We start from the raw sequence: 17,670 nt of genomic DNA, 5'->3' as shown, positions 1-17,670 counted from the left end.
TCTTTTAATTTCGAAATTAGTAAAAATTTAACAAAGCAGAAGAATTCAATCATCAATCTATATATTACAATATGCGAATGTAATGAACATATGTAGCGATCAATAAGACTCATTCCCTCCAAATGAATTTTAGTCACCGCAAATGAACAAAAAGAATTTTCAGTTAGTGTTTCAATGTCATCATATGATTGGAAAAAATATATACAATTGTTTATACGAAGCCAAAAACTAAGCTCAAATATGAAGAAGCTAATGGCCCCAAATTGGATGATGACGATATGTTAACCCATAATGCCCAGTCGATAGAATGCCTAATAAGCGTATTAATCATAATGTTATAACAATATTATTGGCCCACTAAAAGAGAAAGCGATAAAAACAAAGCTCTCTGATGCGGTCACCAAGCAGTCGGAAATCAATAGAATGTTTGACATTCTCATTAATTATGAGTTTATGATAAACAGAGTTTAAATGAAGTTCATGATACATTGTGATGATCGATTGACTTGAAACATGAAAAAAGTTGAAGATTAAGTCAAGGAGGAACCATCATCCAATGGATAACTATAGCAAAAGGAATCATTGCTAGAGTAGCGCAAGTCAAAAGGTGTTTAGTATTTCTTGCGGGGGGAAAATTAGTATAACTGAATGGCTCATTAGAGATACAAGAGGAATCAAAGCGAAGCATATGCACATTTTACACAAATAATACAGTACGGTCAATGAGCACACAACATTAATCTGGACATTAAAAATCACGAAGAGCCCATCAAATTTTGAAGAGGAGAAGATAATTCATCACGGATTACAAATAGCAAAATTAATAATCTGCTTTCTTTTCATTCACGGCCGAACTTCAATGGGTTCCTCTCTAGCAGCCCCTCACGTTCAATCTCCATTCCTAAGTGATCTTTAATATCTATGAGCTACTCAATCCGTGTCATGTCTCAAATCCACCCGGTGTCATGTCTCAAATCCACCCGCCGTCTTCCTTGAACGGCAACAATAGGTAGATTGTCAGTGAGGCCACCGGCGGATCATCCAACAGTGTACGGGTGTGTGATCGGAGTCAAGAAGGGTTGCACCGTGGAGATATTCAATAGTTTCAAGCTTCAATACGACCAGAGGAAGTTCTGATTGGGAAAATTCGCTGAGATCTTCCATTCTGCTGGTACAACTGAAAAGAAAGGAAACAGACAATGACTATCATATATGACTATCATATTGAAAGACAAACCTTCAGAAAAGAAGGTAAAACCACTTACCTTCTCCACAGATGGTAACAAGGAGATCCTTCAGGGCACTTAGGGCACAAGGATTGAGAATAACGCACATCGGACTTTTATTGATACATCAACTGTAAATAAAATACACTAACATTATCATAATACACTTTTGCGTAACTTAGAGAGGGGTTACGCCACGTTAAAAAAGGAAAAAAAGTCATATGATCGCACCATTATTAGAGGTCAAAAAATTCAGACTCGCGTGTGCAACAATCACATTCGAACCTTATTTAACTATAAAGCCAACGCGGAGAAAGGCACCCATGAGACTCAATTGTGTGGAAGAACACAGGCAAAGATCCCAACCAAATAGAGGATTACGCTCGGAACTTACAGCTTTGTGAATAAGCACACTAGATTTATCTGCAATGCTACCACCGGCGTACCATCCGAGCATAAAAAAATCCGGGCAAGTCTCCTTATCTATCGCCAATTAAAGAGGAAAAAAAAGACAAGATCAGAAACAATAATTAAAAAAAAAATTATACTCGCAGTAAGAAATCATTAAAAAAAAAAGGCTAAAAAGAGAAAGGGGGAGTAGGGCACTAAACGGCGCTTGTGCTTATTGAGAAAGGCGTGGTCAAGAAAACGAGTGGCGGGCACTAAAAAGTCCGCGTTATTCTCAATCCTTGTGCCCTAAGTGCCCTAAAGGATCTCCCTGTTACCATCTGTGGAGAAGGTAAGTGGTTTTTATGTCCTTTCTTTTTCAGTTGTACCAGCCAGAATGGAAGATCTTAGCGAATTTTCCCAATCAGACGGATTGAAGCTCGAAACTATTGAATATCTCCACGGCGCAACCCCTCTTGACTCCGATCACACACCCGTACATACACTGTTGGGATGATCCGCCAGTGGCCTCACTGACATATCTACCTATTGTTGCCGTTCAAGGAAGACATTGTTGCCGTTCAAGGAAGACTGCGGATGGATCTAAGACATGACACGGCTTTAGTGCTCCCAGATATTAAAGATTATTTGGGAATGGAGCTCGATTGAAGCTTGGCCGTGAATGAAAAGAAAGCAGATTATCAATTTTGCTATTTGTAATTTGATGAAGGTATCGGTAGAGATTGGAACAGGATGAGAAGTGCGGAGGATGGGTTCAAAATAAGTGAACTCGATCTTTAAGGAGATTATTCCTCGATCTTTAAGGAGATTTTTCCTCGATCTTTAAGGAGATTATTCAAAGTTTGATTTTTGTTTGAGATTGGAGATGAGAGATAGAATTTTAAAATAGCAGTGGAGATCTTTGATTTTCCCACAACTATAACAATATAAGCGTTTTACGCAAACAGTCAGACTTTGGAATTCCAAACCAATTTTGACTCCAATTTTGGAAAATTAAATTCATATATTAAATTAACATGAAATTTAATGAATATTTCCCTTTTGAAAGGGAATATATATATATATCCTTTAAAATTACTTAGTTTACGAATTTTCAAAATTCAATCATCTTAGATGTGGGAAAAATATCAATTCTTTTCTTGCTATGTACCGTAGCTAAATATTCTATTGGGATTTTTTATTTTTTTTAAAGAATGACCACAGAAATAGTTTTATAGAGGGCTTACCTTCTCGGGAAACCTCGACCATAGGAATTTTCTATAATCTGGAGACCTATTACTTAATCGTCAAGTCAATCCGGAAGGTTACAAAGAGGGCCTTCAAAGGTAATTTGGCTGAAGTAAATATCTCGAGACTAAGCTCCATAGAAGGAGGCTGAAGGATCATTGATGTCTTATGTCCATGCAGTCTAAAAGATGGAGGCTGCTCACCAAAATTTTTAATCATAGATGATGGGTGGCAAGATACATTAGATGAGTTTCACGAAGATGGTGAACCATTTCTTCAAGGGACAGAGAATGCATTAGCTTCTTTTTCTAGTGGTTTACCATTTTACGGATGGATATGACAACGGCATTAATTGGTGAATCATGACAATCCGCTTCTGTTAATGACTTTCAGTTTTGCTGTCCGGCTAGTCGACATCAAAGAAAACGGCAAGTTCAGGAATCCCGTTTCAGAAAATGCGTTAGGGGATTTGATTGCTTCGTTCAATTTGTTAAGGACAAGTATGGAGTAAGGTAAGTGTGTGTCCGTGTTCGGCAAATTTCACTGTTGCTGATGCGATGGGGCGAGTGATCGAGCAATAATATAGACAGAAAAAGAAAATAAATCGGACACCAAATTTACGTGGTTGAGTCGTAAAGATCCACGTCAACGGGAAGAGCAGCAGTGAATTCACTGTAAATCAAGCGATATAAAGAGATTACACACAAGTCACCCAAACACTCTATCGGTGTTTTTCAAACCCCAATTACACCCAATACACCAATCTTTCTTGGATGTAAATCACGAATAAGTTTTGCCGCACGAGAAACATTGTTGACACCTAAATTTTACTATTTTATTTAAGACTTAATCGTGTGCAAGATTAGAAATTAGCCACTAAAAAAAACAAAAAAAAAAAAAACAAAACAAAAGAAAATACAAAAAAACTGAGTAATTTTTAAAAAAAAAAAAAAAAAAACGAAAACGAGAGACTCCATTCTCTCTTTCTTTTTCCCCACGCGCAGGCCCTTGTGCGGCCCATCTTCTTTTCTCCCCCGCATGGCCCACGCACGGCCCATCTCCCTCTTCTTTCTCCTCGGCTCGGCTCGGCTCGTGCCCAGCTTTCTTCCCCCCTCCTGCTAGTCTTCGCTGAAAAAGACCTGCAGAGAACAGAAAAATGGAGCAGCGATCGGGAGCAGGGGATCGGGATTGCAGGCGACCAGCATGATCCGCGAGTCGGAGGGGGCAGTTCGGCTGGCAAGCTGGCAGCCGCAGAGGCCATGCGCGCTTGTCGGCCGGGTATTAAACGAGAGAAGACAGACGTGGAGAGGGGGGGGAAGCATGGAAGGAAAAACATAAGAGTGACTAGGAAGAAGGAGACTGGAGAGAAATCGGGTCGGGGAAGAATCCGAGAAGGGAGGCCTCGTCGCCTCAACCCGAGGTCGTCCGAGCCGCCGCTCCTAGTCCCCTCGCCGTGCTGCCACCGCTCCTGCAACCAGCTTCGTCGCTGACGCCGCAGCGACCACTAGCAGCTCGAAGCCGTGACGCCGTTGCAGCACCTGCAGCCGCGACGACCACCGCGCCAGCAGTCGGAGCCCTCCTCCGCCGGACATTGCCGCTCTGAGCCCCCCTCGCCCGTGTCGCTCCCTCGAGCCGTGCCGCCACCGATCACACCAGCCGCCGCTCGTTTCCCCGAAACCCAGATCTGAAGTAGACGGAGAAAGAACGAGAACAGAAGATAGAGAGAAAAGAAAGCAGGCGTAGCAGAGGAAAAAAGAGGTGCTGGAGAGTGAGAGGGGGAGCAAGAGAAGCACTTGAGAGAGGGTAAAGAGCCAAAGAGAGGCTCGACAGTGCACGGAATCCGGTTCCCCGACGCCCTTCTTTTGGAACTATGAGGAACCGAGAGAGCCGAGGAGGAGCTGAAAGGAACCGGAGAGAAACCGAGAGGGAAAAGAAGTCCGAGCGAGGAAGCCACTAAGGGAGAGCAAGGGAGCTTCAGTCGTCGCTTCAGCTGCGTGCGAGTCCCGCCGGACGACCCCTCGGCCAACGTCCTCAAATTGGACCCGGTACGTCCTCCTTGCGCCCTGTTTTCACCCGGTTCCGTGCATCCCTCGCCGGAGTTTACGTTCGACTGGTTTGCATGAACTCCAGCCTTGTTCACTCCCTCTTTGGTTGCTGTATGTTTTATTGTTTGTTGGTGAGAGTCTTGGTTTGGGTTCGAGTCCTAGTTGAGCTAGAAACCTTGTGATTCAGGAGCGCCCTCCGCCTGTTTGATAGAATGCCACAATGAGATCTAGTCTCCGCGGTTTTGTCTTTGACTGAAATCGAGTTGTCCGAGCGTGTCGCGCTCTTTTATGATATTCCGGTGGTGTTGGGTGACCTTGGGCGTCGGTCGTGTGGTCGTTCGCTACGTTCCCATCGTCGTTGTTGCTTGTTCGGTGTTTGGCCGAGGAGGGCATGCTCGGCCGATGATGGTGACGATCTCCGGCCAACTAGTGGCCGACGGAAGTTCGGCGGTGGAAGGGTCGCCGGTTGTTCCGGGCAGCGTTGTTGTTTGGCTGAATCTCGATGAGGCCATGTTTTGGAAGAGAAGCTTCGGGCGTGCAGTGGGCAAACGCGAAGGTGGAGAAGACCAGGGAAGAAGACCTAAAAAAGCTTAAAAGAAAAACAAGAAATAAAAGAAATAAAAAGAGTAATGAAAAGAAATGAAAAAAATAATAATAGAAAGGTGGAAAAGACGTGGGAGGCAGACGTTCGGTGAAGGCAGCGTGGATGAAGACGATAGTGCAGGGAAAAGACAAAACATAAGAGAAGCCAAAAAAAAAAAAAAAAAAAACTAAAACTAAAACAAACTGAAAAAAATTAATCAAAGATCTCATTTTCTTTTTCAAACCGAAAGGGCAAATCTGGTTTTGGGTCGGGTCAATGGCCGGATCGGATCTACCTGATCCGAACCCTTTATCCGAATATAATAATATTAAATATAAAAAATATATTAAAAATTTCAAGAATTCAAAAATTTTCAAAAAAAAATCAAAAAATTCGAAAAATAATAAAAATTCAAAAAACTTTCCGAAAATTCAAAAAACTCAGAAAACATTAAAAATTCGACTTTTTTAAAAAGAAAATTTAAAAAAATTAAAAATTAAAAATTAAAAAATTAAATAAATTAAATTAAATTAAATTAAAAATTTCGAAAAATCCAAAAATGATAGGGTTTGGTTAGGAATTGCTATGTATTGCCGCTTTATTGTAATTAAGCCTTCATTTTCTTGTATGTTGTTTTATTGTATGTTTAATTTGCGTGTTTTGTGTTTAATTTGCATGTTTTGTGTTTAATTTGCACGTGTTTAATTTTAGGGCAAATAGGATCTTGGTAGGTCTAATTATTACTTTATTGATTGTGCACCTGCATGCTCACCTCCTATGTTAGTGGATAAATATGAAATCAATCCAAATTGCCTGCCAAAAATCATTTTGTTAAAATGAACAAGATTAGGTACCGAAAGGGCACTAATTGGTTAATTAGTGTAATCAAGTCCCCGAACCTAAATTCTCTGGTTGCGTAAGAAGTGAGGCACGCTCCCACGCCTCACTTGGTTCTAGCGACCCCAATAGGGCTAGTGGCGACTCCTTTTATGCAAAATTTCTTAAGAATATCCCAACGTCACGGCATGGGGCGAGGAGGCTCGCGCTGTCACGGGGCCTTAGGCCGTCAGCCCCTTTAGGCAATACCCCTAAACCTGCTCCCTCCCCCCGATGGTAGGTCGCGACAAACATGAAGACCTGCTATCAAGCATCCAGCGCCTACGAACGTATCCTATCAAGCACCCAGCGCCTACGGACATATCTCTTAAACAGAGAACACCCACGACCCTCAAAGTAAACGGCGCTTCAATATGTGGCTTATTGCTTCGGCGGCGTGCGACTTCTCACGGCTCGTACGTTCAGCAGCCCCCACGTAAAAATAACCTATGCCTTTGTCTCTGTTTTATACGTGTGTGTGCGCCCAAGGTCAAAGGTTTGACCTTGGGCCTCACACTTTCCGTTCACGAGTCTTCACACCAAAAGGAATTCGCAATGCAAGAAAGGAAATAGGAGACCTGGGCCCACTTTTGGTTTCACGTGGGAGACTCTACGTGCAGGGGACTTCATCGACCAAAGAAAAAATTCCTAAATATTGATGTGTTTGGGCCTTGGATGACATCTTCGGCTTCTTTGGCCTTCTATGCAACCACGTCAAATAACAAAACTTTGCTGCTCTTTATTTATTTCCTCTTTTGTAATCTTTCGCGAGTTCAGCGAATCGCGTTTTATAAACGTTTAAACTCAAGATATAATTTAACAGTTAGGATGATCCAAATATGTGTGTTTTAGATCATTGGCATTTGCTCGTTCATGCAGATTTGTATATATGTGGCACACTTTGGCTGGTTATTGGGGCGGTTTACACCCATCATCCAAGAAATTGAAGAAGTATAACCCTAAATTGGTCATACCTGATTCAGTTGGATGGAAATATCAGCAACTTAGAGACATTGCAACGAACAGCCTCGAGAAATATGGGGTTGGGCTAATAGACCCTCAGAGGATACAGGATTTTTATGATGATCTCCATAGCTATTTGGCGAAATCCGGTGCTGATGGAGTGAAGGTAGATGTTCAGAATATATTGAAAACCTTAGGACAAGGATACGGTGGACGAGTTGCTTTGACCAGGCAGTATCAAGAAGCACTTAAGCAATCTATTGCAAGGAACTTCAAAGAAAACGATGTCATTTGCTGCATGAGTCATAATACAGCTCTGCGGGAATTCTCACTGATCTCGTCAATGGTTCACAGCGCTCAAGTAGTGAGTTTTGATCCAAGTTCTAATTAATTATATTAGCTGTTCAGTTCAAAGAAGAGTTCAGTTGCAAGGGCGTCGGAGGATTTCATGCCTCGAGAACCAACATTTCAGACCTTACACATCACCTCGGTGTCTTTTAACAGTCTTCTTCTTGGAGAGATTGCGGTTCCAGATTGGGACATGTTTCATGTAGGCTTTCTTCTCTTGTGATTGACTGCGTGATTGAAGAACGTGATAGTTTCAACATTCAACTATTGTTCTTGTAATTAGCTTCACCTGCTTCTTGGTGAGGATTACAGATTTAAATTTCTGATTTCCCACGTTAAATGCAGAGCAAACATAACACAGCTGGGTTCCACGCTGCAGCGAGAGCAGTAGGTGGTTGCGCAGTCTATGTAAGGTGCGGACCATGACATAGAAGACATCAATGAATCCACTTGTTTTGTTAATATCCTGTTCTTGTGCCAATGATCATACGATGCAGTGACAAGCCGGGAAACCACGACTTCAAGATCCTCTGAAAGCTGGTACTACCAGATGGGTCTGACCTGAAAGCTCGATGTGCTGGCCGGCCCACTCGAGACTGCTTGCTCAAAGACCCCGTCATGGAGGAGAAAAGGTAAAGAAAAATTCAGCATCACAAATGAGAAGCCCGTAAGGACAATACTGTAGAACCGGCTACGGTACACCTTTACAATAGAAACATCTTCTCACAAGTCTTCGGTTTTCAATCTCTAGTCTGCTGAAGATATGGAACTTGAACAGGTTAAACGGGATCCTGGGAGTGCTTAATTGCCAAGGAGCGGGACCGTGGCCTATGAAAGAGGGAGATCAGGAGAAGCCCATCACAGCGCCTATACAACCACCTACCTCGGGACATGTCCATCTTCTCGACGTCATGTTTCTTGAAGACATGGCTGGCGAGAATTGGGAAGAAGAGGCTGCGGTTTATGCCTACCATACAGGCCAGTGCTCAAGTCCTCGTGTCTGTACCCTGCATCCGAAATCTCACTTTTACTTGAATGATCAAACAACCTCTTAAGTTACGGTACCGTCGAAGAGAGAGACTCTCTCGAAGTGCGGTTGCGAACCTCATGTTGCGAAATATACACCATATCACCCATTAGGGTAAATCACCAAAGACCCTGCAGTTTTATTCCCTTCTGTGCATCTGCTCTTGCATCACAATCCTGATTTGTCGAAAATCTACATACACATGGGCACTCGGACAGGTATTTGATCAGAATGTTCACTTCGCTCCGATTGGATTGCTTGACTTGTACAACCCAGGAGGTGCTGTGGAAGAGCTCGCGCACAGGATGGACCCTTCGTGGCGCGTGTTGAACATTAAGGTGCGGGGGTGCGGACGGTTCGGAGCTTACTGTAGCGGCAGGGCAAGGTGGTGCAAGGTAGATGCGGAGGAAGCGGAGTTCACATACAGTGCGGAATACAAGTTGCTGACCCTCAAGCTTCCAGAAGAATGCAATGCAGGTTCTGGGATGCTGAGGTTGTTCTCTTGGACGACGGCGCATCGACTCATTCTTGCTTATGTAATTAGAAGGTACAATTTTCCGAAAGAGACGAGACATCTAAATCATAAATTCACATATGGAATTTGTACATAAGGTCGCGGGTTTTGCATGCTTGTGTACAAGAAGATTATGTTGATGATTGGCAAGAAAAATAAAAATAAAAAAACAGAGAAATAAAATGATTATCATAAGCACATTTACGATTATCATAAACGCCCTTATAGTTCTGTCAAAATTCCATAAGAGACATTCTCACTGGACACAGGCTATGATTAATGATCTTTGGACATAATTAATGATGAAAGTTAAGGCTAGGTGAGAGAGTAACTATCATCATATAGTAAGAAATCGCTTCACCAGATCTTACCATAGGGTTACTAATTACCTAAAATGAGAATTTTGATAAGGTCATTCATGGAACTTCATGAATAAATATTGGTATATATCACAACAAATTTTTTGTGAAAGGAAATGACTATGGATACCCAAATTTATCTTCATCTCCCGATATTTGTCAAGATCGATATTAATATACTTGTATTGTGTTTGGAGTGTCGATTTTAAGAAAGAAAAATATATGAATTATGCCGAGCTGGATAGACCGGTTTGGACCAACTATATGTAAAGTAAAGGATTAACCGAATGACGTTTTTATAGTTTCTTTTTCATATCTCTTCTCTTCAATTTAAATCCAAAAATTTCAATCATTCCATAATACTTAATGGAAAATTATTGAAAACAAAAATTATGACCCTTTTTTTCATGGAAGAAGACAAACGTCAATCTCCGAGTTCATCTTCCTCCATCGACATCATTCAGAACCAATATTAATATACTCGTGATGTAATGTGTTGTGGAACGTAAGTTCTCAAACGAAAATATATATATTAGCCAGACCAGTCTAGCCCAACTGTTTGTGAAGTATCACTTGGGTGATATATCCATAATTTCTTATAAAATCAATATTAATATGCTTATGTTTTGTTGTGAAGTGTCAATTTTCAAAAAACGAAAAGATATATCAATCAGTCGGGCCAGGCCGGACCGGCCCGGACCGGACCGGCCTCACCGTCTGTGAACTGAACCGGCTGACATATATAAAAGTCTCTGTCTGCGTCATTTCTCCTCTTCGAATTAAACCCTTATCTTCTTCAACCTCAAAACCCTCCCTCCCTTCCTCCCTCCCTCCCTCCCTCCCCTCTTCTCTTCTCTCCGTCCAGTGTCGTTGCGAAGATGTCGACGACGGCGTTGAAATCCTTGTTGACGACCAATTCGTCCTTGTTCGCAAGCCCTTCTCGCTCCATCTCCGCCTTGGGCAGCCCTCGCCTGTACCTGCCAGTCGCTTCCAACCACCTCAGCCTTCGCCTCTCTCGCTCTCGCTCCGCGCTCGCTCCGGCCTCCTTCGAGCCCCACCACCGTTCCGTCGTCTCGTTCGTCGCGCGCACGGCTGGCTGGGCCGCCGAGCAGGAAGAACAAGAGCATAGCGAACTCGAGGGAGAGGGCGCGGGTGTTGAGGCCAGCGAGGCCGAGGGAGATGGCGGTGAAGATGGGACTTTCGAGGGATCTTTTGTCGAGCCGCCTGAGGAGGCGAAGATATTTGTTGGGAATTTGTCTTTTGATATTGACAGTGAGAAATTGGCCATGTTGTTTGAGCGAGCTGGAACTGTTGAGATTGCTGAGGTGAGCCTTTTCAGTGATTTTTTGTGAAATTCGTGGAGTTTTGATTCGTGTTTTTATCTTGGCGTTTAGTGGGGCTGTTTATCGTTCTTTTGAATTGTATGGCAGGTTATCTATAACAGGCAGACTGATCAGAGTCGTGGGTTCGGGTTCGTGACAATGAGTACGGTGGAAGAAGCAGAAAAGGCTGTGGAAATGCTTCATCACTTTGTAAGTTTCTCTATATTTCCTTGCTTGTTTCTACTGTTCTGATGAGCTTGGTTTGTTCAGCTACATATCATTATTGTCATGTATATGCTGAGATATAAAAAGATTGTACTTTTGCGAGGACGAACTGAAAATCCCTCCGAAAATATCGGAGATCGATTTAACTGCACGTGCACGCATTTCTTACGTGGCCACGACTGTGTATTTGGCGTGTCTTGGCCCGCTATGGGAATGTTTTGATGGAGAAAGTGTGGTAATAATGATTTATGACCCGTATTAATGCAAAATTAAGCGATATTGAATTTCAATGGGAAGTTGATTTTTCTGATAACAATCACTTTCGTGGGGAGGTGATTGGGTTGCTTCACCACTTACATGTCCTAATCAATTCATGGTGCACCTTTTCATTATGGAGGGGTGGGGATGTTGTTGGGGCTTGTTAAGGGCAAGATGAAAAGGGTGGGTGGAAGAGGGAAGGAGATGAATTTCTGTCAAATTTTCTGGTTTTCTTTGGTGCTCTGTTCAACCAGCAAAACTTTGCAATTGGAATCTCTTGATTGTCGGTGTTTAATTTCTCTTATCAAGTACATTGAAAACCTGTTATGAATTATGACATTCTATATTATGTATTGGCAGCTTGGGTTATGTGTTTTCTGTCCAGATTCCTTTAGTTGATGCGCCTTATATTCTTGAACTCTTAGTACTGAGTCAATGACCATTCAAGCTGCACATTTATTCTTTTGCGCCGTGTGTTCCTAATTTGCTCATAGCTACTTCATGGGCGTGAGAATCTTGTGAATGATTTTGATGAGCATTATTTGGTTGGATATGGATGAAAAGGACTAACCAAATTGGTGATAGGTCGATTGATATCGACGATAACTTTTACCTGTATCTTATGTAGAGTTGAGATTGCCATCCCTCAAAATGTTTGGAAATTTCAAAATGGGCATTTCTATTGATTTCTGATACTAATAAGGTCGATCACCTTTGCCTGCAGGATTTAAATGGTAGACTTCTAACCGTCAATAAGGCTTCCCCAAAAGGATCACGAGCGGAGCGCCTCCCTCGCGCTCTTGATGTTGAATATAGATTGTATGCTGGGAACCTGCCATGGAGTGTGGATGATGCTCGTCTGGAGCAAATTTTCAGTGAATATGGTAAGGTGGTAAATGCACGGGTTGTTTATGACAGGGAAACTGGCCGTTCTCGTGGTTTTGGTTTTGTGCTGATGGCATCTGAGACTGAGATGAATGACGCTATTGCCGCTCTTGACAGACAGGTACTGCTATCTTTCCTGTTTTTTGCACATTTCTGGTTAACCTAAGCTCCTCCAAGTGGTTCTGTGGATGTCATGGTTGAAGAAACCTGTACAAATTATTTCAGACTCATTGTTTACACAGCAGCTTTAGAAAATATCTCGTGTGGTTTTGTCAACTTGCTTGCTAGTAATTATTATTATTATTAATTCTGACTGGTGGAGACAAGCCATTACGCTAGTTTCGGGAAGATTAGCTTCCTTTTTTCTCTTCAGAAACTGCTTGTAAAGTAATAAAGAATTAGGATTTATTTTGACCATTTGTGTCGCCTGGTGTTACAGAGCTTGGATGGGAGAACCATCAGGGTAAATGTCGCAGAGGCAAGACCGAGACGCAGCTCCTTTTAACTCGAAAGGAGGAGACTATTTAAGCTTTGTCTGCCTTCTTTCCTTTGTCGAGCCTTTTGAGATGCCGTCTTTTCCTTGCATAATCTCGTCTTTTACTGTTGTCAAAGCAGAGTCTCTGGTGTAAGACAAAGAAACTGTTCGTTCATAATAGAAAAGATGTACAAGGTACTGAAACTGATGACAGGTACCAGAAATTATTTATCGGAAGATGAACTATGGACAGATGTTCAGGGATTCTTCCGGTGACGGAGGATTCATTTAGTTGCGGAATGCCGCTTTTCATTTGTTGGATGTCGTGGAGACTATTTCTCTCTAACAGTAAAAGTTCAATTTTTATTGCAATAGGCAACACCAATAAAAGCTCAATTCCTGGTAATTAGCCACGAGCATACTCTCGACTCTTGCTCTCTGGCGTCACGGTTACAGGTTGCTGATCCTAACTAAGAAAATTTAAGAGGCTTTTTCTGGCTTTCTGAAGTTGGAAAATGCAAGTGGTCGAACCTCCATATATTGTGTTTCGGAATAGAGGGGATTAAAACAAGAACAGCATCTCTTGGAGAGTAATTTCAGACAGGTGGTTGTCACGGTCAGAGCACCATGTCGTTACCAATTTAGATCTTTCCAATGTATAGATGGTGAATTCAGTTTAGATTCATCCGAAGAGAGGAAAGAATATCCAAAAAAATCTTATTGTCCATCAAAACCACTGCCATTTACTTTTCACTGAGTATTGACTAATGAAATGACTTCAATATGTGCCAGAACCCACATGTACAAACTGCATTTCCTCGGCATATCATTATTCTGCAGTAGTCCTTGATACATGAGAAATTTACAACAATAGGATGCAATATTACCATGAACAATAAACATCTGTGCAACCTCCCACAAGCTAGTAGGGTACAACATCAAATAGGGCCGGCAGGCAGAGAACCTGTACATGAAGTTCATCACAACAGCCTCTCCTGGTACTGCCTGATGATGCCGGGGCTGTATATCAATTCAAATCTCAAGTGCCCCGTAGCTGAGCGTCTCTACTCGTGAGGGGAACATAACGTACAGAAGTCTCATTCCGAATGCTCAGGCTTCCATCCAAGTTCTTGTCCACCACTTTTAAATCCTGAAATACATTTCCTACAGGAATCACCATCCTCCCTCCCGGCTTCAACTGGTCAATAAGTGGCTGTGGTATTTCTCTCGCAGCTGCCCCGACATGAATGGCATCATAAGCAGCAAACTCTGGCCAACCTTGTCTGCCATCTAAGAGGTAAAAATGTAGGATCATGAGCAATTAATAGACGAAAGATATTCAAGCACAATCTATCAAGTTCTTGTCCACGAATCAACTGCTTACTGATTAGCAAGTTATGGAACTTACTGAAGCAATTGAGACCATTTAATATGAATATGCCATGACAGATTTTATTGAAGAATAAGGCGAGTTTGGTAGCACTTTAGCTTTAAAGACTTTGCATTTAAGCAAAGGAGATTGAATCGAAGGATTTTCATGAAAAGTAACAAGTGTTTAGTAAACTTAGGCAGAAAAGGAAACAAAAGAAAGTTCAGAGTTTCCGGTCTTTTATGAGTCTGGTTGTTGTTGGACTTTCAAGATATGTCTGCAGTCAGTTTTCCCCTTAAACTTTGCAACATTCCAGTGCCGATGGTTAGATTCACACACTTTTGCATCAAGTAGCTGAGAGCCTATACAAAAAATTCTCTTCTTCAGTAAGAGTCAACATCCAAACAAATCTATGCTTGAATCATATTCACTTAAAGCTAATCCAATGAACTAACAGAAAAATTGCTTTCTAAGAAACAGTTTCACAACCCTATATTTAGCATATCTCTCAACACTCTTGTAGATCGAGCCTCACATGCGAAACACAAAACATGGATGTAGCACATCCAACAACCAGGATGATGAACACTAACAAGGAAAAGATGTAAAAGAAAACAGCTGGACGTGTTAGGATTCAAACTCTTGAAATGTGCTATACTACTATGTTAATTTTTTTTCTTCAAAAACCTTCAGATCCAGTAGTTGTTATTGTAATATATTTACCAACATAAACACCCTCAGATTTCCATTTTCTTTCTTTCGGACACACAACCTTAGTCACCAAGAAAAATACAAGTTATTTTCTAACTTCCCATTATCATTATCACGAACATGAAAGATGGTATTGCATTACTGGCTAGTGGACACATACCACCAACATTGATGGATAGGGAGCCTTGTTTCAACAACGATGCTGCCTCACTTTTTTCAATATTCTTGATTGAAGAAGTAACCAGTTCAGGAATGTGTTCCACACCAACAGCTCGACCTTCTGGTCCAACCATCAGTGCAAAGCATGCTGTCAAATAGCCCGTACCTGACACAATGAGAACTAGAGATCATAACCTCCCGTTCAACAAGAAATATAAAAATACTGGAGCAGGATTCCTTCTGATTGATTTGGAAAAAATCATGACAGTATCAATTTGGATAGTTCTGCAAATGTAACAGAAAAGTAAATAAAGATTGATCTGACGGTTGCAATTTCAATCAAATGAGTTTGCTCAGCAGAAACAAGCATTCTGAACCTCGACCTGGAGTGCAGCAGCAGATTAATAAGACCCCTAGATCAAGAATTCAAGAAGGGGACAGGGGAAAAGATCTAGTTTAATTTGTTTGGACTGCTCAGGGAGGACATTAAAAGGGTTTATCAAACAGATAGTTGCTATTTGTGCTCTCACGGTGTGCTAATTATAAAATTCCAGCAAGTCACAAAAGGGGGAATTGTCAGCTGAATCATTACTAAGGTGAGCAGGCATGATTATTTTCCTCTCTATCTGAATTCCGATAGATTTAAGCATTTACAGGAAGAGACCACAAATGAAAGAGGAAAGCACAAATTGTGGAGAAGGTATATGCATATCAATGTAGACATGATCCCTCGAAAAAGGATTAACATGACAACCTGAGCCAATATCTAGAGCATGCATGCCGGGCTGCAAATTCTTCTCCAGCAACTGAAGGCACATCGCATGCATATGAGGAGCAGAAATGGTGACGTTGTACCCAATTGCCATGGGGCTGTCAACATAAGCTGGAGTCCCAGCAGGAACGAATAAACCCCTATCAACTTTCTCCATTGCTTCAGCAACTTTCTTTGAATTAAAAATGCCATAGCGCTGCAACTGCTCCACCATTGCTTTGTTCCTATCTATGCCATTTCCACTCGAAACCTGCTGCAAAACAGAATTTATTCCTCCCTTATAATGGTCCGATACAAGTAAAAGAAACAGATAGCACAAGCCAATGCAAATTCGAACAATTTAAAGAGCGAGACAGTGAGAAATCAAAGTGTATCTACAATACAGACCGTCAGTTATCCTGGACGAGCTCCAACATGCTAGAATTCTCTAAAGAGAACTTCAAAAATATAGGCGCAATCTAAAGGAGAACAACCTGATGTAATATAGCAAGTTCTCTGACGTAGAGAACCTTGTCCTGCATAGTCCTACAGTGAAGTATGATGACTAGAGAAGCCAAAGAAAGCTTTAAGTACAACTTATACTGTATCTTCATATTCATGTGCAAAGCTACAACCGATGCCCTCAAATCACAAGTCCCAACCTTACAACATAAATGGTCATGACCTCAGCACTGGCTTGAATGCTAAGGTAACTAATCGAGGCTACATTATGAAATCCGTCCAACAAAATTCAGCACATCAAAGGCATAGTCCCGATTTCATCCAAAAAATTCTACCAGTGGATGTATCCAATATTCAAAGCCACCTGATAGTTTTCCTCTATTTATGCCAGAAAGATTCATTATCTGCTCCAATATCGGATACTCTGTGCATCCTCATTTTCGGGAAAGGCTCAAAATTTTCTCTTTCCCTCTGATGACCCACAAAGATGAAATTTATTTGAACTGTATCCCTCACCATCTAGTTGAAACTAACAAACCCACTAAGCTGCCGACGCTGCTTGACCGGGACGGAATCATCAGGAACCGACCCTTTATTTCAAAAAGGCGAAGCTAAGACTTATCCACCTCACCACATGCAAAGAACTCGACCATATTCACCTCGATCCACCCTTTCCTATGTCTCTCGCGATGGGAATTACTAGCGCGCGAACTAGCGGGGGCGTCAGCAACATCGAGCGCGACGACCCGGGCGACCCGATTCGCAGCCGGGTACGATCGCGAATCAGAGGAGCCAGGGAAAGAGAATCACCTCCATGCGCGAGGAAGCGCGGTTACCCGTTGGAAAGACGAGGGATCGAACCTGCGAGAGCGAGAGAGAGAGGGAGGGGGGGTTGGCGATTGGCGAGAGTACAGTTCGAAGAGTTCTTGGGGACACGGGCACCAGGTCGCGGCAAATACACGCCAGGCCCTAAACGATGTCACTGTTCATAGCATACGCCTCTATTTCTACCACACGCAACCGAACAATTTTTAAATTACTAAACAATAACACAAATATCTGTTCAAAAAAAAAAAAACAATAACACAAATATATGTGTGTGTAAAGATTTGATCTATTTGAGAAATATGGTTTGAATTTTAAGATACTAGGGATTCACTTGAATTAAAATTTGGAATGCGACAGTTTTCGTGGTTTATTTGACATCCGTTGTAATTTGATCTTTTTGAGAAATATGGTTTTATAAAAAAAGTTTCAATCTCGTTAATATTTTCTTTGATTGTGCCATGTATATCAAGACTTAGGGAAAAAAAATGATATATATGCACATATCATTATAACGAATGACCTGACATGCTTTTTCTATAATATGATGTTAAGTTTCTTATCTATCTTTTTATACCTAGCATTACTTTTTGGACTTAGTATTTTTGAATAATTATGAGAAATGGGAAATATAGGCATGAAAAATTTTATG

General features: G+C 41.7%; 2 protein-coding genes and 1 pseudogene across 3 annotated transcripts; 2 read left to right on the top strand and 1 right to left on the bottom strand.

Moving 5' to 3' along the window:
• Positions 1–5,311: 5,311 nt before the first annotated feature.
• On the top strand, positions 5,312–9,314 carry LOC104427806 (annotated as a pseudogene).
• A 1,057-nt stretch (positions 9,315–10,371) lies between these two features.
• On the top strand, positions 10,372–13,113 carry LOC104426217 (28 kDa ribonucleoprotein, chloroplastic). Its single transcript, XM_010039197.3, has 4 exons — positions 10,372–10,901; positions 11,007–11,108; positions 12,106–12,387; positions 12,706–13,113. The coding sequence occupies exons 1-4, from the start codon at positions 10,455–10,457 to the stop codon at positions 12,769–12,771; spliced, it is 897 nt and encodes a 298-aa protein (XP_010037499.2). The 5' UTR covers positions 10,372–10,454; the 3' UTR covers positions 12,772–13,113.
• A 426-nt stretch (positions 13,114–13,539) lies between these two features.
• On the bottom strand, positions 13,540–17,170 carry LOC104426216 (protein-L-isoaspartate O-methyltransferase 1). 2 transcript variants are annotated; one of them, XM_010039191.3, is made up of 4 exons: positions 17,004–17,170; positions 15,735–16,005; positions 14,982–15,146; positions 13,540–14,031 (listed from the first exon to the last, which is right to left on the bottom strand). In XM_010039191.3, the coding sequence occupies exons 1-4, from the start codon at positions 17,007–17,009 to the stop codon at positions 13,781–13,783; spliced, it is 693 nt and encodes a 230-aa protein (XP_010037493.1). In that variant the 5' UTR covers positions 17,010–17,170; the 3' UTR covers positions 13,540–13,780. The 2 variants fall into 2 exon arrangements, with proteins under 2 accessions (XP_010037493.1, XP_010037494.1); XM_010039192.3 differs by having other exon boundaries at positions 15,735–16,002.
• Positions 17,171–17,670: the final 500 nt, after the last annotated feature.

Source organism: Eucalyptus grandis, chromosome 11, assembly GCF_016545825.1.
Source record: "Eucalyptus grandis isolate ANBG69807.140 chromosome 11, ASM1654582v1, whole genome shotgun sequence".
Lineage (NCBI taxonomy): Eukaryota > Viridiplantae > Streptophyta > Magnoliopsida > Myrtales > Myrtaceae > Eucalyptus > Eucalyptus grandis.
Note: the sequence above shows the minus strand (reverse complement) of the source record. Positions and strands in the feature narration are given on the sequence as shown.